Here is a 27,397-nt window from a genome sequence, read left to right on the forward strand (position 1 = left end):
CCAGGGATTGAACCTGGGACCCCTGCAGTGGAAGTACCAAGCTTTAACCACTGAACTTCCAGGAAATTCACATAAATAAAAGTTGAAGTTTACATGTACAGAAAAGTTGCAAATGATAGTACAGAATTCTCTTCAGCTAATTTCTCCTGTTAACATCTTGCATTACCTTGGCACATTTGTCAAAACTGATGTCTCTGTTTCAGTATCCTGTCAAGGATACCACTTGGCATTTAGTAAAATGTTACACTATTTTATGTAAGTTTAGAGTTTTGAATATTATAGCTTTCTGGTTATTAAAAATATGAACATATGGTGGAATTCACTTGCTATATTTCAATTTTAGGTTTCCATGGCACGTGGAATACAAAATTTGATAAATGCTATCAGAATGATTCACAGTGTGTCCAGGTACTATAATACTTCTGAGAGAATGACCTCATTGTTTATCAAGGTGAGTTTCAAGGGAAGAAGCCATACATGTAACCCTGTGAAAAAGTTAGCAGTGCTTTCCATTTGAGCCAGAGAAGGGAAAAGGGAAATTCTGGATTTTCATACTTTGTGGACAAGAAAAGAAAGATGTTGCCTGGAATCAATTGTACTTAATTGAAGGGGGACTTTTCTGCTTGTCAGAGGTGAGTGCCCAAGACTTGTTTAAATGTATCTGATGATTTTCTAATTTATTTATTCCAAATAGTTTTGCATAAGAGGTAAAAGTTGGGTGTATTGTTAATAATGCTTCTTAGCTACTTCTATGCACACTGTAGTTTAGGTAAAATCTTACCATGTAGTGTCATTTGATTGTTTTAAATAATTGAAAAAATTATCCAAGAAACACATGAATAGAATTTACTTGTAAATAACTCAAGCAGAACATAACAGTCACATTTCAACCTTTGTTTTTTAAATCAAAGGATAGGTTTAATCATTCATTATCTATGTCCCAAACATGGCAGGAACTTTAGGATACTTCCCTGTTGCTTGTCTTCCTCTTTGCTACATGTTCCACGTGGAGATTGCTAGTTCCATGTTATTGTTGCTGTTTTTTCAACATTATGAATCAACAGGTGTTCAGACTGAAATCTAAGTATTGCTCGTTTCTTTGATCTGCGTTGTGATTTCCACGTCTTCCTTTGTCTTGGATTTATTATTTCTTTTGCTGAAAAAAATTCTTAAGTAATTCTTCCAGAGAGGGTTTCTGTGGTGAGCCCTTTGAATTCCTGCATGTCTGAAAATTGCTTCATTTTGTCCTACCACTCAAATGTTAGTTTGGATTTCTTAAGTTCAATATAATTTTTCCCTGGAACTTCGAAGATGCCATTGTGTACTATGTTGTTGTATCTTACTGTTCTTCCTTTGTAGGAAACCTATTTTATTCTCATAGGAAGATTTTAGGATTTTCTTTATTTATTCTTGAACTTCTAAAATTTCAAAGTAATGCTCTTTTTAGATTTATTTTGTTCTCTACTTGCCGAGTTTGTTTTACTTAAAAAAGACTGTCGTCTCTCTTCATTTGGGGGAACTTTTCCTCTTTACTCCTGATTATATCCACCTATACAATTTATTCCCTTTTCTTGAATCTAAAATCTGTATTCATTAATTATTATCTTTTGGGTCCATCTCTGTCCTTTGATCTTTCAGCTCACTCACTGCCTCTTTATTTGTATCCCAATTACTGGTCAATACAAATTTCAGTTTCCAAGTTCTTTTGTTGTTTCCTTTTCATGATGTAAAAATCCTCTCATCTCTTTCTCACAAACTAATTTACTTAATAAAAGCTACTTTAAAAGATTTCACGCATGTCTTTGCTGTCTTTTCTCTCTCTGTTGAATTTAATGCTTCTGTCGCCGTGTTTGTTTTCTTCAGTTGCTTGATGGTTCTTGGTTGTCTGCCCATCTTTGTGTTTGAGATTCCTGATTTGCCTCTGGGTTTTGATTATTTTGTCTGTCTCTTGTGAGTGAGGGGCATAACTTACTGTTGGAGGGAGTGGGAGTAGCTTTCTCTCTGATGTGTCCTCTTATGGGTGCAGTAGCTCCTCAGGTCACACCTCCCCAAAGCTGTGGTCTACTTATTGGTTTATCCTTTCAGCATATGTCACTGTTGCCTGCTGTACAAGTTGCTCCAAATTCAGTGTTCAGGGTTGCTGCTAAGGGTCACCTCACATTGCCTCCTGTCTTAAAAAAATTTCCATAGCGGTTTCACCTTCAAGTAACCGTCTCCAGAAGGTTACTGGCTTTCTCTAGTCCTTTTTTCCCCCCTTAGATTTGATTCCATATTTTAGGAATTCTCTAAAATTTTTGTATGTCAGTGTGCCATCTTGATCTAACTTCCTGACCATGTAAATGGCTATCTTGGTTTTTTTTTTTTTTTCCCTTCACTATTTTGGGGGATGTAAGAGGTGGTTAAGTTAATATTTAGTTTGCATGTGAAGGATAGTGAAGAATCATAGTTGGACTGGATTAAGTCCTAATTAGGAGAGAAATAGACAAGGGGTAAATATAGTTGACTTTGAAACTGTTAGCCCCAGTGACACCGAGTTAAATGAAGTAGGTAAATATGACTTTGGCTTTTCTTTGTTTTGACTGAAATGTGTATTTCTCTGTTTTTTGTATTCTGTAATTAATTAACTTTCTGTTTGCTATTTATCACGTTTTTGATTTAGAACATGCTTACGCTTTTAAAAACTTGTTTTATTTCTTTCTCTACGTATAGTTATTTTGGACTTGTATTTATTTTAGGTAACCAACCAAATGGTGACAGCATGTAAAGCATATATTACTGATGGGGGAACTAATCATGTATGGGATCAGGAAACACCAGTGGTACTAAAGAAAATTCAGGTTTGTACAAGTATTTTTATTTTCTTAAAGCTTTTACCATCTGGCTCAATTTTGTTCACTTTTTTCATTGATAAAGTATGCTAACTTTGAAGAAGTATTGTACAGAGTAGCATGAGCAAATGAAAAGAACTTCATTAAAATTGTCCACTTCCCTCTATGTTTAGTGCTCCTGGTGGGGCACCATTTAATCCTCAGCTTCTCCGTGGGGCTGCCTGTATCAGACACCTCTTGTGTACTGTTACATATGCTCTGACCACTCCTCTTACTCCATCCCCTGTTAAATTTCATTTTCTTGCCTTTTTCATTGGCTGGGACTGTCATACATCCTTAAGTAGATCTCGTGATAGTTGGCATCTTATTTTGATCTTCTTTTGGAAGAAAATGCTTCTAACATTTCCCCGTTTGGTTTGATGCTTTAGTACATCATTGATTAGATTCCAGGAAGTTTTACTCCTAATTTTGGTTACTAGGAGATATTATTAAAAGTTATGAATGGGTTTTGAAGAAAGTTTTTATGCACTTATTCATCGAGGAGGTTATAAAATTTTTCTCTTTAATCTGTTAACGTAATAGATGACATTTTTGAAAATTTTTTATTGTAAGATATTCGCTTTACAATATTGTGCTGGTTTCTGCCACACGTCAACATCAGTTGGTCACAGGTATACATCTGTCTCTTCTCTCTTGAACCTCCTTCCCATCTCCCAACCAATCCCACCCCTCTAGGTTGTCATAGAGCACTGGATTGAGCTCCTTGTGTATTTGAGTCAGTCCTAAAGAGGGGGATGAACCTAGAGCCTATTGTACAGAGTGAAGTAAGTTAGGAAGAGAAAGACAGATATTGTATATTAACACATGTGCATGGAGTCTGGAAAGATGGTACCGATGAAGCTATTTGCAGGGCAGCAATGGAGGCACAGACAGACAGAAAGACTTGTGGACACAGTATGGGAGGGAGAGGGTGGATGGATTGAGAGAGTGGCTTCAGTTCAGTTCAGTTCAGTTCAGTTGCTCAGTTGTGTCCAACTCTTTGTGACCCCAAGGACTGCAGCAATCCAGGCCTCCCTGTCCATCACCAACTCCTGCAGTTCACTCAAACTCATGTCCATTGAGTCAGTGATACCATCCAACCATCTCATCCTCTGTCATCCCCTTCTCCTCCCGCCTTCAATCTTTCCAGCATCAGGGTCTTTTCAGATGAGTCAGTTCTTCGCATTAGGTGGCCAAAGTACTGGAGTATAGCTTAGATGACATTTTTAGGTTATCTAAAGTCAAGGCTATGGGGTTTTTCCAGTGGTCATGTATGGATGTGAGAGTTGGACTGTGAAGAAAGCTGAGTGCCGAAGAACTGATGCTTTTGAACTGTGGTGTTGGAGAAGACTCTTGAGAGTCCCTTGGACTGCAAGGAGGTCCAACCAGTCCATTCTGAAGGAGATCAGCCCTGGGATTTCTTTGGAAGGAATGATGCTAAAGCTGAAACTCCAGTACTTTGGCCACCTCATGCAGAGTTGACTCATTGGAAAAGACTCTGATGCTAGGAGGGATTGGGGGCAGGAGGAGAAGGGGATGATAGAGGATGAGATGGCTGGATGGCATCATCGACTCAATGGACTTGAGGTTGAGTGAACTCCGGGAGATGGTGATGGACAGGGAGGCCTGGCATGCTGTGATTCATGGGGTCACAGAGAGTCAGACATGACTGAGCCACTGAACTGAACTGAACTGAAAATGAAACTATTCTGCTATCCCTAGGGTAAACTCAACTTATGGTATAATTATCTTTTTAAAGACATTCTTAAATTCACTTTGCTACACTTTTCTGTAGGACCTTTTGCAACTATACTCATGAGAGAGAGAGAGCCTGTAAATTTTCTTTTCTCACAGTATCCTTGTCAGTGTTTCTGGCACTAAGTTTTCAGAATGAATATGACTGAAGGAGGGGAAGAAAGTACTCTCATCTTTTCCAGTCTCTGGAGGAGCCTGTAGAAAATCAACGTGATCTGTTATTTTGAAAGTCCGAAAGAAATTGCCATACCAGGAAGTCTCCACCTGGAAGTGGTTTGCTTTCTTCATGTGCTGGATCCTGGGCTTTGTGGAGTTAAGGCGGGAGGCTGAGACTGGGAGGCAGAGCAAGGAAGGATGCTCGGTGCCCCACCCAGGACACGAGCTGCTGTGCTCGCAGGGTGGGTCCTGAGCACTGCCATCAGCACACTCTGCCCTCTCAACCAGAGGAGAAGGAAGAGGGGTCAGAGGAAACAGGAGATGAGGAATTGCAGTTGGGATAGTTTCTCTTCCTGAAAACACTTAAACCCAAAGACTGGCAGAACCAGAATCATTATGCAGTTTTTGGATAGAGACAGACCAAAGCAGCATGCAAAGCAGCGGTTGGGGAACACGTGTATACCTGTGGCATATTCATGTTGATGTATGGCAAAACCAATACAATATGGTAACGTAATTAACCTCCAATTAAAATTAATAAATTTATATTAAAAAAAAAAACAGTACCCGAAGAGCTGGTGAGCCATTTAAAGAAGGAGATAATGACAACTTCACTTGCATAAATAGAGCTTATGAAAAGTCTGATTTGGTGACAAGAGGAGAAATTAAGAATATAGTTCTTGCTTTTGATAACTCAGTTCCTTCTAGAAGTGAAGCAACAGATAGTTTCTTCTAAGTATTTTCCCAAGTGTTTGAAATGTATTCCAGGTGGTAAAAAAGAAAACATAAACCTAATGATATGAATTCATCCTTTTTGTAGAGGCATTTTATTCCTGCTGGTATAATTTTTATTCTTGGAGAGAGTTTTCTTATTTAAATGAAGGGGAAAAAAAGCAGAATGTCATGATAAGAAGAGAGATTGAAAAGCAGAACAGAGCAACAAGGGCATAAAGAAAAAAGAAGAAATGAATGGAAGGTCAGTTGCTAATGCGTATAACTGTGATGCAAGAAGAAAAACAGAAGGAAAAATGAAGAAGAAAGAAGCTAAAGAAAATAGAGATGAGCTCAATTAGAAGGTGTTTGGGTAACTAAGGAGAAAGAAGAGGAAGTTTGTCAAAATGCATTACTGGAAAAGAAGAAAAAAGATATCCAGAGGAAAAAAAGCCATTAAGAGGGAAAGGCAATATAAAATCATTATGTTTTACACCTGAAACTAATATAATGTTGTGTGCGCATGCTAAGTTGCTCAGTCATGTCCTACTCTTTGCAACCCTGTGGACCATAGGCCACCAGGCTCCTCTGTCCATGGGATTCTCCAGGCAAGGATACTGGAGTAGGTTGCCATGCCCTCCTCCAGGGGATCTTCCCCACCCAGGGATGGGACCCACGTCTATGTCTCCTGTATTGGCAGGTGGGTTCTTTAACACTAGCGCCACCTGATGTAATGTTATATGTCAACTATATCTCCATAAGAAAAGGGAAAGGTAGCAAAAACTTCAAAATTCATGGAAGATCTGGAATCACATTTCTGATGATGCAATGAAGTCAATTAAAGTAATGGAAGAAGTGGAAAAACTTGGTGATACCCTTGAACTTGCAAGCTTACTGTACTTCAGTGAGAAACTCACATCACCTACAAAAGAAATAGGAATAATTGCTCTGGCAAAACAGATAGAAGAAAATGAGCAAAGTAGAAGAGAAAGGAAGGTGAGTATGTGCCAAGTATCTAAAAATGCAGAGACATCAACTGTTGAAGGTGGAAATGGCAGTAAAAATTGGTCAGAAGAGAATTGATCTGCAATTGCTAATTAAATCCGTGAGCCTCTTCCTTGCTGGGACAAATTCAAGATGAGAAATTATTACCAATTACATGAATGTGTATTCTACTTCTGGGAGTCAAGAAAACTGCCAAAGATTTCATTGGCAAAGAAGAGTCTCTAAAAACTTGGCCATCATCGAAAAGATGGCATACTGTATGGAGAGGAGCCTCAAATTGACAGTACCTTGAAGGTTCTGTCAGCACCTTTGGAACAATTTGAAAATCCATGTGCAGATTTCACGTCTTGACAATAGAAGAACAGAAGCTTTTGGAACAAGCTTTGAAAATGTATTTATTGGGTAGTAAATGCACCTGGAAGATGGGGAAAAATAGCAGAAGCAGTATCTGGCACTACAAAAAGGACTACCAAAGTGACATATGAAACTTGCTAAGATGGTGAAAGCAAGGAATGATGCTCAAGAACAAGTGCTGAATTCAGATAGAGCCATGAAATGACATAATGACAGACTGTTGTATGTGCATTTAAAAAATAAAACTGCAAGTTAAGTTGAGTTCAGTCCAGTCACTCAGTCATGTCCGACTCTTTTCTACCCCATGCACTGCAGCACGCCAGGCTTCTCTGTCCATCACCAACTCTTGGAGCTTACTCAAACTCATGTCCATCAAGTTGGTGATGCCATCCAACCATCTCATCCTCTGTTGTCCCCTTTTCCTCCCACCTTCAATCTTTCCCAGCATCAGGGTCTTTTCCAATGAGTCAGTTCTTCACATCAGGTGGCCAAAGTATCAGAATTTCAACTTCAGCATCAGTCCTTCCAGTGAATATTCAGGACTGATTTTCTTAGGATGGACTGGTTTGATCTTGCAGTCCAAGGGACTCTGAAGAGTCTTCTCCAACACCACAGTTCAAAATCATGAATTCTTCAGCACTCAGCTTTCTTTATAATCCAACTTTTTCCTCCATACATGACTACTGGGAAAACTATAGCTTTGACTAGATGGACGTTTGTTGGCAAAGTAATATCTCTGCTTTTTAATATGCTGTCTAGGTTGGTCAGAGCTTTTCTACCAAGGATCAAGCATCTTTTAATTTCATGACTGGAGTCACAAATCTGCAGTGATTTTGGAGCCCCCCAAAAATAAAGTCTCTCACTGTTTCCATTGCTTCCCCATCTATTTGCTATGAAATGATGAGATCAGATGCCATGATCTTAGTTTTCCAAATGTTGAGTTTTAAGCCAACTTTTTCACTCTCGTCTTTCACTTTCATCAAGAGGCTCTTTAGTTCCTCTTAGCTTTCTGCCGTAAGGGTGGTGTCATCTATGTGTATGAGGTTATTGATATTTCTCCTGGCAATCTTGATTCTAGCTTGTGCTTCATCCAGCCCAGCGTTTCGTGTGATGTACTCTGCATATAAGTTAAATAAGCAGGGTGACAATATATAGCCTTGACGTACTCCTTTCCCAATTTGGAACCAGTCTGTTTTTCCACGTCCACTTCTAACTGTTGCTTCTTGACCTGCATACATATATCTCAGAAGACGGGTCAGGTGGTCTGGTATTCCCTGCTCTTTAAGAATTTTCAGTCAAAGGCTTTGGCGTAGTCAATAAAGCAGAAGTAGATGTTTTTCTGGAACTCTCTTGCTTTTTTGATGATCCAACGGATGTTTACAATTTGATCTCTGGTTCCTCTCCCTTTTCTAAATCCAGCTTGAACATCTGGAAGTTCACAGTTCACGTACTGTTGAAGCCTGGCTTGGAGAATTTAAGCATTACTTTGCTAGTGTGTGAGATGCGTGCAACTGTGTGGTAGTTTGAGCATTCCTTGGCATTGCCTTTCTTTGGGATTGGAATAAAAACTGACCTCTTCTAGTCCTGTGGCCACTGCTGAGTACTATACAAACTATACTCTGCTGAGTACTATAAAACTGCAGGTACTATACAAAAAAAAATCCGGATAGAACTCATGTAACTCATTGAGCTTGAGTTTTTTGTGGAAAGATTTAAAAATTATTGTTTCCTTTTATCATTAAAATGTTAAAAATTGTGATAAAATATACACAATGTAAAATTTACCATTTTAACTGTTTTAAAATTTGTGGTTCAGTGGCATTAAGCTCATTTACAATATTGTGTAACCATTACCACTATCAATTTCTGGAATGTTTTCATCTCCACAGACTGAGACTCTTTATCCATTAAACAGCAACTGATTCCCTGTCTCCAAGCCCCTGGTCATCTCTGTTCTACTTTCTGTCTTCATGTATTTGTCTATTCTAGGTGTTTTATTTAGGTGAAGTCAGGCAGTATTTGTCCTTCAGTGCTGGTCTCTTTTTTAACATACATGTTTTCAAAGTTTGTATTGTGGCATGTATTAGAATTTCATTCTTTTTTATGGCTGAGTATTATCCATTGTGTGGATATACCACATTTTGTTTATCCATTCATCTTTTGATAGACATTTGGGTTGTTAACCACTTTCTGACTATTGTGAATAATGCTGATATGAACATTGTTGTGTAATGAGCTCTTTGAGTCTCTTTATTTTGAGTGTATACCTAAAAATGGAATTGCTGGATCATATGGATATTCTATGTTTAACTTTTTGCACAACCATTAAGCAGTTTTCCATAGCTGCTGTTCCATTTTACATTCTCACCAGCAATAAATGAGAGTTCCGGTTTCTTCACATACACACCAGTGCTTGTTATTTTTTCTTTTTCTTTGAGCACCGAAGAATTGATGCTTTTGAACTGTGGTGTTGGAGAAGACTCTTGAGAGTCTTGAGAGACTGCAAGGAGATCCAACCAGTCCATTCTGAAGGAGATCAACCCTGGGATTTCTTTGGAAGGAATGATGCTAAAGCTGAAACTCCAGTACTTTGGCCACCTCATGTGAAGAGTTGACTCATTGGAAAAGACTTTGATGCTGGGAGGGATTGGGAGCAGGAGGAGAAGGGGATGACAGAGGATGAGATGGCTGGATGGCATCACGGACTTGATGGACGTGAGTCTGAGTGAACTCCGGGAGTTGGTGATGGACAGGGAGGCCTGGTGTGCTGCGATTCATGGGGCCGCAAAGAGTCAGACGCGAGTGAGCGACTGAACTGACTGAATGCCTAGTAACAGTTGAGCTTATTTTCAAATACATATTGGCAATTTGTATATCTTCCTTGGAGAAATAGCTTTCAAATCCCTTACTCACTTTTGAACTGAGTTTGTTCTGCTTTTGTTGAGTTGCAAGAGTTCTTTATATATTCTAGATATTAGTCCCTGGCATATATTTTTAAAAAATACATAGTTTCATTTTTTTAAAAAAACTAATTTTTTTCACTTTTATTTCATTTATTCTTGAGTCAGTTTGGTAAGTTTATATTTTTGAGGAATTTATTCAATTTTTCTAAAAGTTGAAATTATTGCCATAATGTTGATAATATTATCTTATTAATCTTTACTTTATTATATAATATGTCCCCTTATTCGTTAAAAGTATTACTTATCTTCTTCCATTGTTTTTTTAATCATTCTTGCTCGCTCAATCCTCAGATTCAAAACAACCCATACTCTTCCTGGAAGTTTAATCATTTCTGTTGTTGTTGTTATTTTTTGGATTCCATGTTGCCATCTAGAATTTCTCCAGTGTTAATTTTTGGAGTGGGAGGCAGAGATCATTCCCTCCAAGCTGACCTATTAGCAGGAGTCAGAACTCTTGACATAGAACTTAGCAATTTATTCTCATAATTCTTTTAATATCCTTCAGGTCACTAGATATTTACTTACTGAATTAGAAATGAAAGTTTGGTTTTCTGAATTCTAGTTTAACCCAATTTCTATCACATCTGAAATCTTTTCAGGAAACTTTTACTGTATAGTTTTGGGGAATAATTTTCAAATGGGTTGGAAGAAGCAATGGTAAGAATTATTATTCAGGACCTTATCTATCCAACATGAAGGAATTGGTTAGTAGTGAAGAAATAATATAAAGTAATTTCTATCAGATGGCATATTCCAGGAGGAGAAGGATCTTGTCTGTATTCCTAGCATCTCAAGGAAGTCGAGTGAAAAATTATCAGTAACCTTGAAGAGAGTAAGATTTTGTTTTAGAAATTGATATGCGGGACTATCTGTTATAGTTAGAAGTAGGTATGTGACTAGTTATAGAAACCTGAATGTTTATAGGAATCAACTGAGAAACTGGTTGAACATACGGATTTCTGTGTCTCACTCACAGATATTCTGATTTAGTGGCTGAGGTAGACAGAATAAAGATGTCCTCATCCTAATCCCTGGAATTTGTTACATTAAATGTCAAGGGGGAACTCAGATTGTAGGAGGAATTAAGGATGGCGAGGTTATCCTGGATTATCTAAGTGGGCCCAATGTAATCACGTCGGTCCTTCTGGAGTCAAGAGGGAGATGGAAGAGTCAGAACTAGGGAGGTGACAGTATGTTAGAGATTTGACTGCACATTGGTGTCTTTGAAAAAGTTGAACATTTTTTGAAAGATGGTTTGGTTCGCTTGACATGACAGTGAATTCCTACTAGAGACTGGTAACACTGTCCTCTTTTTTTGCCTGGTTGAATGGCCCAGTGGTATCCCAGTTCAGTTGCTCAGTCGTGTCCGACTCTTTGCGACCCCATGAACCGCAGCACGCCAGGCCTGCCTGTCCATCGCCAACTGCCGGAGTCTACCCAAACCCGTGTCCATTGAGTCGGTGATGCAGTCCAACCATCTTATCCTCTGTCGTCCCCTTCTCCTCCTGCCCTCAATCTGTCCCAGCATCAGTCAGCTCTATGCATCAGGTGGCCAAAGTACTGGAGTTTCAGCTTCAATGTCAGTCCTTCCAATGAATACCCAGGACTGATCGCCTTTAGAATGGACTGGTTGGATCTCCTTGCAGTCCAAGGGACTCTCAAGAGTCTTCTCCAACACCACAGTTCAAAAGCATCAATTCTTCTGCACTCAGCTTTCTTTATAGTCCAACTTTCACATCCATACATGACTACTGGAAAAACCATAGCCTTGACTAAATGGACCTTTGTTGACAAAGTAATATCTCTGCTTTTGAATATGCGGTCTAGGTTGGTCATAACTTTCCTTCTAAGGAATAAGCGTCTTTTAATTTCATGGCTGCAATCACCATCTGCAGTGACTTTGGAGCCCCCAAAAATGAGGTCAGCCACTGTTTCCACTGTTTCCCCATCTAGTCAAATATTAGGATTTCATCTATCAAAGACTTTTTGCTCTCCTTGTGGAGAAATAACAGTTGAATAATAAATTAGCACTACACAATCTTAATGTTTTTTATACCTGTATGTGAATAATGCTGATTAAAAGGTGCCAACTGAATAGATAATTGATAACAGAATTGATATATCATTTTTGACCTGAAAGTTCTAATTAGCCATGAAAATCTGACAACAAATAGTATGTGTCATACTTTGATAAGGATAAGAGTTAAGGGGAAATAATGAGAATAAAGAAGATGAGAATATTTTGTAAAATAGAAAAAAAATATTGATTTTCACAGACCTTTCTATATGTGGGCAGAGAACTTGAATTTTTAGTGTTAGCAGCAACAGCCCTGTTGAGGGGCTGCTGTGATTAGTTCTGTGTGAGGATAGAAGTTTTGAATTTTTCACTTATGAACAAAAGGCTCACTATATATCACCTTGTTTTAAATCTCTCATAGGACTGCATTTTTCTATTCAAGGAATATCAGGCATCTTTTCATAAAACAAGGAAACAGATTTTAGAGTCTTCAGGGGAAAAATCGTTTGAGGTTTCAGAAATGTACATATTTGGAAAATTTGAAGCTTTCTGCAAAAGACTGGAGAAGGTAAGCAGCCACAGTTTTCACTGACAACCATACCGTTCCAGTTATTTCATACTTCATGTAGCACTGTTGAGATCTCTTATCTCACTATTGATCTGACTCGTCCAATGTTACTCATAGATTGCTGCATTTTATTATAACTTATTTTTTCATTCCTAGTTACTGTCTTTTGCCAGTCACACAAAAGCTGTTGTAGACTTTCTCTTCTCTTGAGACCTCAATTCTGTCTTCACCTATGGAGCATGAACTCAAGTCTCTGCTCTTAAGCATTAGAGCAGCTGAGAACAGGTGTGAGATGACATGTGTGCAGTACCTGGCAGAACCAGGTAGTTGTTTCATATGTGGATGTGTGGGTACCTTCTCTTTCTAGGGCAGCATGTATGGTCTAACATAGACATTATGTGTGTGCTGTCTTTGCTGGCAGATGTGGATTAGAAACTTCTGCACCTTGGATTCATTATTGTTTAGGACTGGCTGGAGAGAAGTGAGGTTTTGCCAGGGGATATAGGACAGCCCATCCTAGAGTCTTCTTGCAGTCAGCCTTTGGAAAGCCTACAGAGATACCATGTAGGCACCATCCTCCCCATGGCTCCACCATTCTGCAAGCTCCCTAGGTCTTGGGAGTAGTTAGGGACCTGCTCATCATTTTTGGTACATTGGTGGGGGCATTACACAAGTTGAAAGGCATTTCATAGGTATGCCAGGATGGGAAGGTACGGGTGCTGAACAGAACCAGGTTACTGAGTTGGGTCCTTCCTACATACTTCTATTGGTTCTGTTTTTATTTGTTTCCCTAGCATCTTTATTGTGATATAATTCACATACCACATAATTTATTCATTTAAAGTGTACAAGTCAATATTTTCTAATTTACTCACAGGATTGTGCAGCCATCATCACCATCTAATTTTACATTTCATTCCCACTAAAAGAAAACCCCATGCCCATTAGCAATGATACCCCTTTCTCCCCTCTACCCAACCCTCAGTTCAGTTCAGTCACTCAGTCATGTCCGACTCTTTGCGACCCCATGAATCGCAGCACGCCAGGCCTCCCTGTCCATCACCAACTCCCGGAGTTCACCCAGACTCACATCCATCGAGTCGGTGATGCCATCCAGCCATCTCATCCTCTGTCGTCCCTTTCTCCTCCTGCCCCCAACCCCTCCCAGCATCAGAGTCTTTCCCAACCCTAAGCAACTGCTAATCTACTTTCTGAAAATCTATAGATTTGCCTATTCTGGACATTCCATATAAATGGAATCATATAATATGTGCTCTTTTGTGACTTAGTTCTTTAATTTAGTATGATATTTTCAAGCCTCATCTGTATGGTAGCATTCCTTTTTATTACAGAATAATATTCCGTCATACAGGTATGTGTGCCTAGTTGCACAGTCGTGTCTAACTCTTTGCAACCTTATGGACTGTACCTCACCAGGCTCCTCTGTCCATGGGGATTCTCCAGGCAAGAATACTGGAGTGGGTTGCCATACCCTCCTCTCATATGGGTATACTATGTTTTATTTGTCCATTTATTAGTTGATGGACATTTGGGATTTTCCATTTTTGGCTATTATGAGTAACACTGCTACAAACATTTCTGTATGTGTTTTTGAGTTGTTATTTCTCTTGAGTTTATGCATAGGAATGGAATTGTTGGGTCATATAATAACTCCATGTTTACCTTTTTTGAGGAAGTACCAAACTGTTTTCCAAAGTACTTGTATCGTTTTTTATTCTCATAAGAAATGTATGAGGGTTCCAGTTTCTCTATATCATTGTAATGCTTGTTATTATCTGTCCTTTTGAATTTAGCCGTTGTAGTGGATATGAAGTGATATCACATTGTGGTTTTGATTTGCATTTTCCTGATGACTTGATGACTAATGGTGTTGAACATCTTTTCATGAGCTTATTGTCCATTCGTATTTCTTTGGAGAAATTTCTGTTCAGATTCTTTGCTCATTTTAAATTTAGTTATTTGTATTTTTATAGTTGAGTTTATAAGCATTATTTATGTATTTTGGATTTAAGTCTCTTATCAGATATGATTTTCAAATATTTTCTCTCGCTGTGGGGTATCTTTTCATTTTCTTGATTGTGTTCTTTGAAGCATGAAGTTTTAAATTTTCATCAAGTCTGATTTATCAAGTGTTTCTTTTGTTGCTTGTGCATTTGGTGATGCATCTAGGAAATGTTGTATGAGACGGTTTTGTGAACAGTGGGAATTTCTTGAGGACAAATGTCCAATTGGAATGGTATCGGCATGGGTCAAATGAATAAATAAGTCCCATTGTCAGAACCTGTTCCACAGAGATGTTTAGTATGTCTGAAACCATTAGAATGTAAACCTGGAGGTGATTCCTAGTTACTCTTAATTTTTCCAGGAACAAGGACCCTCGCCAACTTGGGTGCAGTTTTAGGCTTGATAGGGCTTCAGGGCTGGACCTTAATGGTTAACCCATTTGCAATAAAGATCTTTGGTGGCAGGTCTAGTGCTGGGGATCCACCTGTAAAGTAGCAGTGCAAGCATTCCTGATGCTAGAGGAGTAGATGATAATGGCTAGCTGCTTCAGCCACTCACCCTACTCACCCCGTCCTACCTCTAGAAAAGCCTGCCTACAGTCTGAAGGATTACACCTTCATGCCACAAAGGCTCAACAGCCAGAGCCAGTGTAGCACTCTCCCGGGGCCTCACTTGAAGTGCATTCTGGCTGCTAGGTATTCCAGCTCTCCTGTGCTAAGAGTCCTTTGGCTGGTTGGCATCTCTCCCAGGTGTAATTGGTGGAATTGGTTCCAGATTCTTGAAGATGGGGCACAATAGTTACCCTGAAATGTGGCCAGAATTGTTTTTTATAATCCTGTAGAGGTGGTTCCAACATCTGTTGGATCATCGAAAAAGCAAGAGAGTTTCAGAAAAACATCTATTTCTGCTTTATTGTCTACGCCCAAACCTTTGACTGTGTGGATCACGACAAATTGTGAAAATTTTTAAAGAGATGGGAATACCAGACCACCTGACCTGCCTCCTGAGAAATCTGAATGCAGGTCAAGAAGCAACAGTTAAAATTGGACATGGGACAACAGACTGGTTCCAAATTGGGAAAGCAGTATGTTAAGGCTGTCTATTGTCACCCTGCTTATTTAACTTATATGCAGAGTATATCATGTGAAATGCAGGTTGGATGAAGCACAAGCTGGAATCAAGATTACCAGGAGAATTATCAATAACCTCAGATATACGGACGACAACACCCTTATGGAAGAAAGAGGAGAAAAACTAAAGAGCCTCTTGATGAAAGTGAAAGAGATGAGTGAAACAGTTGGCTTAAAACCCAACATTCAGAAAACTAAGATCATGGCATCCAGTCCCATCACTTCATGGCAAATGGGGGAGCAATGGAAACAGTGAGAGACTTTATTTTGGGGGGCTCCCAAATCACTGCAGATGGTGACAGCAATCATGAAATTAAAAGGAGCTTACTCTTTGGAAGAAAAGCTCTAAGCAACCAAGACAGCATGTTAAAAAGCAGAGACATTACTTTGCCAACAAAGGTCTGTCTAGTCAAGGCGATGGTTTTTCCAGTGGTCATGTATGGATATGAGAGTTGGACTGTGAAGAAAGCTGAGCGCCGAAGAATTGATGCTTTTGAACTGTGGTGTTGGAGAAGACTCTTGAGAGTCCCTTGGACTGCAAGGACATCCAACCAGTCCATCCTAAAGGAAATCAGTCCTGAATATTCATTGAAAGATCTGATGCTGAAGCTAAAACTCCAATACTTTGGCCGCCTGATATGAAGAACTGACTCATTGGAAAAGACCCTGATGCTGGGCAAGACTGAAGGTGGGAGGAGAAGGGGACAACAGAGGATGAGATGGTTGGATGGCTGGATGGCATCACAGACTTGATGGACATGAGTTTGAGTAAGCTCCAAGAGTTGGTGATGGACAGGGAAGCCTGGTGTGCTGCAGTCCATGGGGTCACAAAGAGTCAGACATGACTAAGTGATTGAACTGAACTGAGAGGTGATTACTGAGCTGCCTTGGTGGACTTCCACAACTGAGTGGGGCATAGCAGAGACCACTGTTGGACCTGCCCTGTGAGCTCTTAAATAGCTGTCAAGGAGAGACAGAAGGGAAAACTAAGCCAGATCCTGTTAGGGAAAGCTGAGATTCAGATATCTGGATGACCGACTGCCAAAGTCAAAGGACAGACAGAATTGAGCTTGGAGTTGAAGAGTCAAGACCTCAGAGTTAGGCAGAGATGTTGGGAATCTTTAAGGAATAAGTGAGGAGAATTCTAGTGTGTCAGCTTAGGGCACCTGAAAGTTACCTTTTGGTAGGTGGAGACCTGATGATGTATTGTGTGTTAGTCTGCCCTAAAGAACTGAGATGAAGTGTGTATGATATAGCCTTTGTTTCTTCCTCTTCCTGCCATGTAAATTTTGGTGAATATTGGTGTTTCCCAGAGCTCTGTATTTGGTTTTCTTCTCACCCTGAACATTTGTGGGGGAGAAGAGGTGTGGGAAGCTTTGAGTATTGTTCTCCAGAGCAAGAATCACGATGAGGAATCACTGATGAAGACTGAGGAGCTGAGAGCCTGTGGACATGAAAGACTTTTTCTTTATGGTGAAGTAGACAGTGTTGGTATGTTGAGATGGAGCCAACTGTTTCTGAAATAACGTTCATAATGAGGATTGCCCAGGGTTCTTTTTAAAAAACAGTTTTCTTTTATTGTGCTGAAAGTCACGTAATATAAAACATACGATTTTAACCATATTTATCTATACAGTTCAGTGGCCCTAAGTATATTTACATTGCTCTACAGCTCTTATCATCATCTTTCTCCTGAATTTTTCACCTTCCTAAACTCAAACTCTGTCTCCATTAAACACTAACTCCTTGTTCCCCCTCCCCCCGCAACCCTCACCTGCCAGCCCCTGGAGTCTCCCAATGTGCTTTCTGATGCTGTGAATTTGACTATTTGAGATACCTCATATAAGTGGAATCAAACAGTAGTTGTCTCCCACGTGTTCCTTAAGGGTCAGAAGTGACTGCAGTCATCCTTCAGGATTGTGGGGCCTTTCTTTTACCTGAATGTGGATTTGTTGCTAGTGTTACATATCAGAACTGTCGGGAGTGCCAAGAAGGACAGTAATGCTTTTGAATCCAGTGAAGTGATTTTGAGGAATAAAAAGCTGAAACTGTTTAGACATCTGCAAGGGATTTTACTCCCTGCCTTTCAAGTGATCAAATTCTGAGAAAGGCTGTAAACTCTTTCCTTATGTTGAAACATCTTCTGTCTTAAATAGTCCGAGAGTAATAATGACTGGAGTCGAGATTTGTCTTCTATTTTATCTCCTCTGGTTGGATTTATTTAAATGATTCTAGATCCTGTTTATTGTTTTTTTTTTTTTTAAATCATTGATTCATTAAGAGTTTATTCTGGGGAAGGGTGCTAATTTTTTTAAATAAAGTAACACTTTTGTTTTTAAGATTACAGAAATGATAACTATTGTGCAAACATACTCAACCTTAAACAATTCTACCATAGAGGGGATAGACATTTTGGCAATAAAATTTAAAAATATACATCAAGGGGTTAAGAAGAAACAGTATGACATTCTGGATCCAAGAAGGACAGAATTTGACACAGATTTCTTAGATTTTATGACAAAAATCAGTGCTTTAGAGGTGAGTAATTATACATAATTTTACTTTAGTAAAGCTGAAATGTAGTCAATAGTATGGTACTGAAATTAACATAGTTACTATTTATTACAAATTACTCTTGCAAATTGATCAAAAATACTTGCTGGTATGAATAATTTTCTAACTAGTCCACAAAATATTTTCCATCTTTTTTAAAAAATGAAAAATGAGTTTATTCAGTAAAGGGTACCAGTAACTAACCAGAAGCCCAAAGGGCTTATTGTGGCTAGGGTTTATTTTTCATTTGCATTAAAAATTAGATTCGGTTTTTGTTGTGCCAGGGACCCATGTCACTTTTCCAGTCTAAGAGGGAATTTGTCAGCCTTGTTCTTGGTCAAGTGTGAGAAGATTTGAGAACAGATTAGTAAGACAGATCCCTCTTCCCTTGGCACTGCACTTTATAACCACATTCTCACTACAGCTTAGAGGATGGCTCTGAAAAGGCCCTCGTCTGTCTGTCAGAGCTGAAGGAACCCCAGAGGGATGAGACTGTAACATATTTCTCTGTCACTTTTTGGGCTTATATGACCTCAGTTACTATCTTCCTGAAAACTCTTAGCCCAAGGTCCTGGAAACACAGGGAGGGATAGGAATTCTCCAGGCAAAAATGCTGGAGTGGGTAGCCACTCTCTTCTCCATGGGATCTTCCCAACCCAGAGATTGAACCTGGGTCTCCTGCATTGCAGGTGAGTTCCTTACTGTCTGAGCCACCTACTAACACACTGTCTTACTGAAAACTGTTAGCCCAGATGTAGCTCCAGGCCTCCTCTTTGCTGCAGAATGTCCTGGAAACACAGAGAGGGATAAGAATATACAGTGTCCACTTCCTGGGTCTTAAATCCTTGCTAAGAAGGTGAGGAAAATTATTTTTTCCCTCATGTTTTAAAAGACTCTTTTAAAAACCACATTATGTATATAATTTGGCCAATATATATTAAAAAGATCCTAAAATTCTAACCACACTTTTTCTTTTTGACACAGATTTCCTTACAGTTTTTGAAAGTTAGACTCTGATATGAAGATATATTTTACTTTTAGTATTTGGTTTTGGGAATTATATCATTATGACAATGGGAATTTGTCTTTTTAAAAAATTATTGTGTAAATTATTTTTATGATTCATTAATAAAGATTATGTGTTATAAAGACTTTACTGTGTGGTCTTAGATACAAATTTAGCTTTCAGTAAACTTAGATGCCATAGTTTTTAGTATTTAGAAAGAGATGTCAGTGTTTTAACTTCCCTTGGTTTTCCAGTGTTTCATTAATGGGTGTGGTATATATTTGTAGACAGTACCAATATAATCAATAAGTGAAAGTAAATTTACAGAGTGCTTCAGTTCCATCAGCTGGGCACCAAGAGTTTGGAGTTCACTGCTAAGGATGGTCGGAGCTTTGGAAGAATATCTTCTGCATCTCATTCCTCATTAGCATGACAAAGATGTTCCTGAGAGCAGTGGTATTGGACAGTGACACCGGTTCACGATGGGTGTCTATAGTGTCATTAGAGAAGGACATGGCAACCCACTCCAGTGTTCTTGCCTGGAGAATCCCATGGACAGAGGAGCCTGGGGGGCTACAGTCCATGGGGTCGCAAAGAGTCGGATACGACTGAGCATAGTGTCATTACATTGCTCTACAGACATGCTAAGAAATCCTAAATGTCCCAAAGAAATGTGCTCAGTAAGGGACTTTCACTCCTTTCATAAATTCTGTAGGTCAACATACAATAAATAATAAGCAGCAAATGCAAACCGTATATGTAATTTTAACTCTTTAATAGCCACATGTGTACAAGCAAGAAGAAATAGGTAATGTTAATTTTAATGATATACTTTATTCGACCCAACATAATAAAAATATTATCATTTTAATACATCACTAACAAAACCAAGTATGAGATATTTTATACTCTCTTTTTCGTACTAAGTCTTTGAAGTTTTGTATTTTATTTTATATTTACAGCACATCTCACTTCCAAGTAGTGACCTTCAAGTGCTCAGTGGAAGCATGTGGCCAGTGGCTACCATACTGGAGTGCAGTTCTAGATGCTTAGATGATAGATGTGTTTAAGGCTGTTTTGATTCTATAGGAGAATCATTCATTGTTGTTAAACAAAACCAATCTTCTCTTTAATCCAAAAAAATCATTCAAACATTAATATTGCATTTCAGGTACAGATACAGGCATTTATGAACAGTACTTTTGGAAAAATTTTATCTTCTCAGCAGGCTCTTCAACTGCTTCAAAGGTATTTATAATGCATTAAGCAGTGTAATTGCTAGGTGGGATAACTTTATACCTGAAAATAACCATTTCAAAACAAATTTTTAGAAATCTCTATGTAAACTTTGAAACTTATAAACAGTAATCTTTTTTATGATTTTATTTTTAAAATTAATTAATTAATTTTAATTGGAGGCTAATTACTTAACAATATTGTGGTGGTTTTTGCCATACATTGACATGAATCAGCCATGGATATACATGTGTCCCCCATCCCGAACCCCTTTCCCACCTCCCTCCCCATCCCATCCCTCTGGGTTGGTCCCCGTGCACCAGCTTTGAGTGCCCTGTTTCATGCATTGAACTTGGCCTAGTGATCTATTTCACATGTGGTAGTATACATGTTTCAATGATATTCTCTCAAATCATCCCACCCTTGCTTTCTCCCACAGAGTCCCAAAGTCTTTTCTTTATATCTGTGTCTCTTTTGCTGTCTCGCATACAGGGTTGTTGTTACCATCTTTCTAAATTCCATATATATGCATTAATATACTGTATTGGTGTTTTTCTTTGTGACTTACTTCAGTCAAACAGTAATCTTTCAATTACCATAAATAGACTGGTGAAAATTTGAAACATGAGATGATGTTTTTCATTGAATTTTATTGAGGAAAGTCTTTCACTAGGAAATGATGTCATATTTTCCCTCAGCTGTGTAATATCTTAAGGTTAATTTCATAAGTGTTATTAGAAAGGGAACAAATAATGTTTGATTCTACATACTGAAAGAAATTCTGAAAGTGAAATTATCTAAGAGTAATAGGTCTCTGGCTTCCCTGATAGGACAGATGGTAAAAAATCTGCCTGCGATGGAGGAGACCCAGGTTTGATCCCCAGGTTGAGATGAGCTCCTGGAGAAGAAAATGGCAACCCACTCTAGTAGTCTTGCCTGGAGAATCCCATGGACAGAGGAGCCTGGGGGGCTACGGTCCATGGGGTCGCAAAGAGTCAGACATGACTGAAGCGACTTAGCACACATGCCCGTATGCACAGTAGGCCTCCAAACTTTCTGTTTTCCTTCTTGAGCACCCCTGCAGCTTTCTCTGTTCTGACAGCAGTGCTCCCCTGCAGGACAGGGGAGCCTGGATCAGAGGAGCGGGCTGGACCAGAAACCGTTTTCTTCCAGCTCAGAGAGGGCTCACTACCCATGTCAGGGACCCTCTTGGAACTCTCCCCTGAGAGCCAGTGGATCTGGGCTTGGGTCTGACTTTGCTGTAGTTCCATGTCTTCCTAATGATGAATCATACCTGTAAAACTTTACCTCGTGAGATGATCGTAAGAGTTAAAACAGATATAAAATGGTTTTGATGAGTGAGAGTACCATACAGACTGATGGCGGTACCACTTTCTCGGCAATTTCTCTGTCTCTTTTTGTTCATTTTGTTATCAGAATGTTATGGTTCTAGTACTCCCTGTACATCCTTAGTCTCTAAGAGTTAAGTGATGTTTGGCTGACAAAATGTTTATTATCAGTATTGTGACTGGGGATGACGTGAGCAGTAATATTGGCAGAGGGACAGTCAGTCAACTGCTTTCCATCTTTGCTAAGCCAGTTTTGAAAAGCTCAACTTTTCAATCTCCATTCAAATGTCATTTTCTTCGGGAAGTCTTTCTTGACTCCCCAGGCTTGGCAGGGTTTCCGCTGTTACAAGCAATTTCTGGCACTCTTACAATTGAAATAACTATTTATGTCAGTTATGACCAATCTCTACCTTTTCAATGAATGTTGGCTTCAAGAGGGCTGAAACCACACCTGTCTTGTACGTCACTGTATCCTAGGGCAATGCATGAGGCCTGGTGGGAATATTTGTCAAATGAGTGAATGGATTTTTAGGACTGCAGCAACTCTTAAGTATGTTTCTCATTCACCTTTTAATTATTCACCTTCACTTGCTTTTAGATTCCAGAAACTGAACATTCCCTGTCTGCAGTTAGAAATAAACCATACCATTGAGCGTATTCTTCAGTATTATGTGGCTGAACTTGAAGCTACCAAGAAGGCAAGTATCATGTTATCAATGGAACAGCACTTTTCATACAAAAAGAAAAATACACTGCAAGTATTTGTCATCATTATCTTGTGCCAAGCTTTTCAAACCGATCCTGTCACTGCTGAGTATCTTTGATGCTCCTCTCCATGGGGAAGGTCCTGACAGCATGTGTCCCTGGAAAGCCAGATTACACCTCTCTCCTCTTAAGGATTATCTTCTTATGACAGTGTTCATGTATGTGTAGGGAAGCCCATTTACGTTAATGTTTTTTGTACATCAAAATATGGGCTCAGGTTCCTGCCATAAAGGAATGCGAATCAGCCATAATTATACATCCCCTCCTTCTCTAGCCTCCCTCCCCTCCCCTCATCCCATCCCTTCAGGTCATCACAGAGCACCAGACTGGGCTCTCTGTGCTACACAGCAGCTTCTCACCAGCTGATACTGTGTGTATGCTGATGCTACTTTCTCCATTCATCCCATTCTCTCCCTCACCCAATGGGTCCACAAATCCATTCTTCATCTGTGTCTCCATTCCTTCCCTGCAAACAGGTTCATCAATATCATTTTTATGGCAGAAACCAACACAACATTGTAAAAATTTAGAAAAATACCTAAATTTTAAAAATAGGAGGAAAAAAACAATTGGGAAGGCTTTTATCATAGTTTGTGATTCTGAATTAGATAACACAGCATTGGAATAAGAATTTACTTGGAAATGTGAAATTAGCAGTACAATTAATGGGGCCAAGAAACAGAGAAGTAAAAGTAAAAGGTAGTTAATTCTTGGATTCTTATCCTCTTCTTCTGTCATTCTGTAAAATTAAAATATATGTGTATAACCTGTAAAAAAATGTGGGCTCTGGAGAATATTATGACAGATGTAATATAGCTATGTGTTCCCACTTTTGAGTATATCTTTAGGATTAGGGATAAAAGGCAGAAGAAATGTATACGTGTAATGGGAAGTAAGGGTTGAGAGAGAATCAAGTGTCATGTGTTGTAATCATCATAGTTTTTGAGCCTTGGGTTGATAGGGCTAGAGTTCTTCTACATACTTATTGACAACCTCTTGTTTATAAAACTTGTCAATAATGGTAATACATCAATAAAAATATGGCTGTATATATGTTTTACCTTTTCCACTGTATTGAATTTCAAACATTAAAGCCAGACCTTTAATTACAGCTTTATCATTCTCAAAAAGATGACCCCCCTCTTGCTCGCAACATGCCCCCTATAGCAGGAAAGATCCTCTGGGTGAGGCAGCTGTATCGCCGGATAAGTGAGCCCATCAACTATTTCTTCGTAAGCCAATAGTTAAAATTTACAGTATGTGGATCATGGTGGGTTTACTTTTTCTTTTTTTGGCATGCCCTGAAGCATGTGGGATCTTAATTCCCCCACTAGGGATTGAGCTGGTGCTCCCTGCATTGAAAGCGTGGAGTCTTAACCACTTGACTCCTGGGGAAGTCCCTTGTGGTGGTTTTTAATACAAGAGATATATTTTATACTACAGCATTTGTATCCAGTAGCGTAACTAGAGCTAATTCTTTTACCAGGCAAAGAAAATTTAGTTTGCAAATATGCTTGAAAGAGAATAAGCCAGTTCCTTTGATGTTTGGTAGATAAGCCTGATTAATTATAGCTAATCTGTCAGAAGGGTAATCTTAGAAATGTATGACCTTTAATCATACAGGACACTTTATAAAGGCTTTTGTAAAATAATTGTTTTGAAAATGATAGAGCACAGGCCTGGTACTGAAACTTAAGTCTATGTGTGGATGGATAGGTCACTGATACCCATTCAGTTCAGTTCAGTTCAGACACTCAGTCCTGTCTGACTCTTTGCGACCCCATGGACTGCAGCATGGCAGTCTTCCCTGTCCGTCACCAACTTCCAGAGCCTACTCAAACTCATGTCCGTCGGTGATGCCATCCAACCATCCCATCCTCTATTGTCCCCTTCTCCTCTCGCCTTCAGTGAAGGTGAGGATGTGCTCAGAATATATTCCTCTGTGTAGGACTGAGACCAAGAGCAGGTGTAATGGAGTACATTCATCCTCTGTGTTCTTAAGACGATTAGATTTCTGAAAAACACCAGGGTAGTCTTAAGCCTTGTTGGAATTCTGAAATTGCCAGTTTGTCGTCTCGCTTTGTTTGTTTGTTTTGGTTTTCCTTTTCTTGCTTTGTGTTTTAAAGAGATGGTTTGCCTGGTGTTGTATCTTCTGCCTAAGTAGAGAACAAAATATAATAGTCTTGCAAGGGATTTTATTATTTGAGTATTATTAAATATTAAGTTTTTGTTGTTTTTGTTTGGCTGATATCATTTGTTTTACTGTCCTCAATATTAAAAAAATAAATAAATAAAACAAAATGTTGGCCTTAGACAAGAAGCCAGGATGGGTACTCAGTTGTTTATTGACTTTATAGTGACAGAGCAGAGATTGCCCTGTTCTTGATATGTGTGAATAAAAACAAACAAAAAAGAGAATGTTCAATTTTTACATAGAAAATCTTGTTTTTGTTTTTTGACATATATTTACTTTTTTTAAAAAAATGGGTGGGGAAGGAGGGAGGAGGGGAGAGAGAGAGAGAGAGAGAGGGAAGAAGGGAAGGAAGGAGGGAGGGAGGGAATCTACATTTCCTTTTTTTTTTTTTGATGCTGAAATTTAAGAATTTTCCCTGATACTCACAGTTCTAGGAAAATCAGTTCATTGTAACTTGCCAGAAAAATGGGGAGGAAACAGAGAATTGGAGGTGGAGGCCCTAGTGCCTGCGGCCAGCTGTAAGACTAGATATCTTGTTTTTTAAATCCTATTTTCTGTCTCACTTTCTGCTTTTTACTGTTTATATTTCCCTGCTTCCTTCTCTAGCTTGTCTGACCTTCCTCATCTCTGATCTTTTTCTGAGGCAAAATCTAAATGAGTAGCATTGTTATTTGATTTGATGTCATTTAAAATATAAACAACAGCTTTATGGTTTGAATAGAAAGCAGACAGCAGACTTTTGAAAATAAATCATTTTTCTTCCCTTAAAAAAACAGAAAAACTCGGAAATTTTGTCAAGTGCAGAAGGCAAAGCTGTCATTCGTCAGTATAATAAAATTTCCTATGTTCTGGTGGAATTCGAGGTGGTCTATCACACAGCCTGGATCAGAGAGATCTCCCAGTTACAATACGGTGTGTGTAAGACTGCAGTGACCCTGCAGAGGAGGGAGTATTAGGTCGCTTTGAATGAGTTTGTGCTTCTGGAGAATTTTTATGTCTTTTTTAATATAACTCTATGATGGTTAAATTTAGATTTGGGGCTGATACAATTATTTATTTCTTTACAGTTAATAATATTCTGATTTTATAAGCAAAAATTGTCATGACCTTAAAATTGGTATATGCAGATTATGAGCTTCCCCTGAACAACAGTATTTAAAAGTCAATGTCAAAGCTCTTTATTTCTCCATAGGTTTGAGAAGATTTTTTAAAATCAGTTTATCATGCTGTAGATTCAAATCTCAGTCCCGGAGAGAAAGAATCGCAGCTTGCTTGTCCTCACTGTATCCTTCCTTCAGTCGCTCCTTCCTTCCATCTGTCCTTCTTCCTTCCGCCCATCCTTTCCTCCATTATTCCTCCCTCCCTCCCTCCCTCCCTTGCTTCCTCGCTTCTTCTCTCCCTTCTTTTTTTCCCTCCTCTCTTCCTCCCCCCCTTCTTTCTATAACTGAATTTAAGTTAAAATTTGATCTCCAGTAAATAAAGAATATTAGGGTTGTGTCTGAGTACCTCTGAGGGGTGCCAGGGTATTGGGCAGTTAAGTGATGTAGGAGATGGATGGTTTTAAGCCATCATCCATCCATGCTCCCATCATCTGGGATGTTGCTGTCATTGTGTGGGCTCAGTTGTTGGTCAGTTCAGGTTCCTACATTGTCCCATATCAAGCTTAATCTCTTATCCATAACCCTGGCAGAACCCTGACTATGTCCCATGGTGGGAAGGTGTCTCCCTCTCATGCCAGGGATCGCCGCTTCAGGAGAGCACAGAATTGCAGGATTAAGAAGCACAGATTCACAGTTTGGGTCCCTGGGAGTGATGGCGAGAGGGGCCACTCCTAGTTCTGCCTCTTGGCTCCAAACTCACAGCACTATATATAGGTCATTGATCCACGGCATGGCTGCATCCCGAAGGATAAGACTTCAACCCTGTGGGGTATTTTCTCAACTGGCACCTCAGTTAAACCTTTAATACACCACTTCATTCAGCCCAGCTGTTTCTGTGTAATGCATATGATAAGATCCTATGGATCTTAATGAAAGCCTGCTAATGGAGCAGTGGTCTCAAACTTTAAAAGAAGGTTAAAATCTACATTATGGAAAAGATCAAAGAGAATTTTTAGCAATCAAAATATGGAGCGTGTTTTGTTTTGCTTATACAATATGATGCACTTCTCTATTTTTTTTTTTTTCTGTTCTGCCAGCTTTCCCTTTTAATCTGCACACTAACAAGTTCAGCAGTCACCTGGTCCATAAAGCCTTTCCTTATTCTTCCTGGCAGATAATAATGTCTTCTTCCTCCAGAGGCCTCCACACATTTTATCATGACATTTGTGGCTTTATAGATCTGTCTTATCTCCCCTACACATTCCAGCAATACTCTCCGCGTCTGTTTCATCTTTGTGTCCTTTAAATAGCAGTCAAAGCTAACAAAACACACTTTATATATACAACCCCTGTTAATTCTCATGGCAGTTCTCTGAGCTGTTATTCTTACTGTCATTTTACAGATGAAGAAACTGAGGTGCTGAGAAGTTAAGTGCTTTTCCTGAGATCACAGAGCTGGGAAGTGGCAGGGCCAGGATTCAAATTTGCCTTTCTTTAAAAAAAACAAAATTGTTTATTTATTTGGCTGGGCCAGGTCTTAGTTGCAGCATGTGGGGTCTAGTTCCCTGACCAGGGAGAGAACCCCTGCATTGGGAGTATGCAGTCTTAGCCACCGGACTGCCATGGAAGTCCCCAGACTTGCC

General features: G+C 39.2%; 1 protein-coding gene and 1 pseudogene across 1 annotated transcript in view; both read left to right on the forward strand.

Moving 5' to 3' along the window:
* DNAH8 (dynein axonemal heavy chain 8) overlaps positions 1-27,397 on the forward strand; it is a 314,414-nt gene that overhangs the window by 24,153 nt on the left and 262,864 nt on the right. Inside the window, exons 9-16 of the mRNA XM_068961103.1 lie at positions 344-451; positions 2,736-2,837; positions 12,250-12,396; positions 17,892-18,089; positions 20,282-20,358; positions 22,294-22,393; positions 23,573-23,692; positions 25,431-25,566. Coding sequence (XP_068817204.1) covers positions 344-451; positions 2,736-2,837; positions 12,250-12,396; positions 17,892-18,089; positions 20,282-20,358; positions 22,294-22,393; positions 23,573-23,692; positions 25,431-25,566 — 988 coding nt within the window. The remainder of the gene's footprint in view (positions 1-343; positions 452-2,735; positions 2,838-12,249; positions 12,397-17,891; positions 18,090-20,281; positions 20,359-22,293; positions 22,394-23,572; positions 23,693-25,430; positions 25,567-27,397) is intronic.
* Positions 4,909-5,747, forward strand: LOC138069629 (dnaJ homolog subfamily C member 2 pseudogene; annotated as a pseudogene).

The sequence above is a fragment of the Capricornis sumatraensis genome, chromosome 22 (assembly GCF_032405125.1).
Source record: "Capricornis sumatraensis isolate serow.1 chromosome 22, serow.2, whole genome shotgun sequence".
Taxonomy (NCBI): Eukaryota; Metazoa; Chordata; class Mammalia; order Artiodactyla; family Bovidae; genus Capricornis; species Capricornis sumatraensis.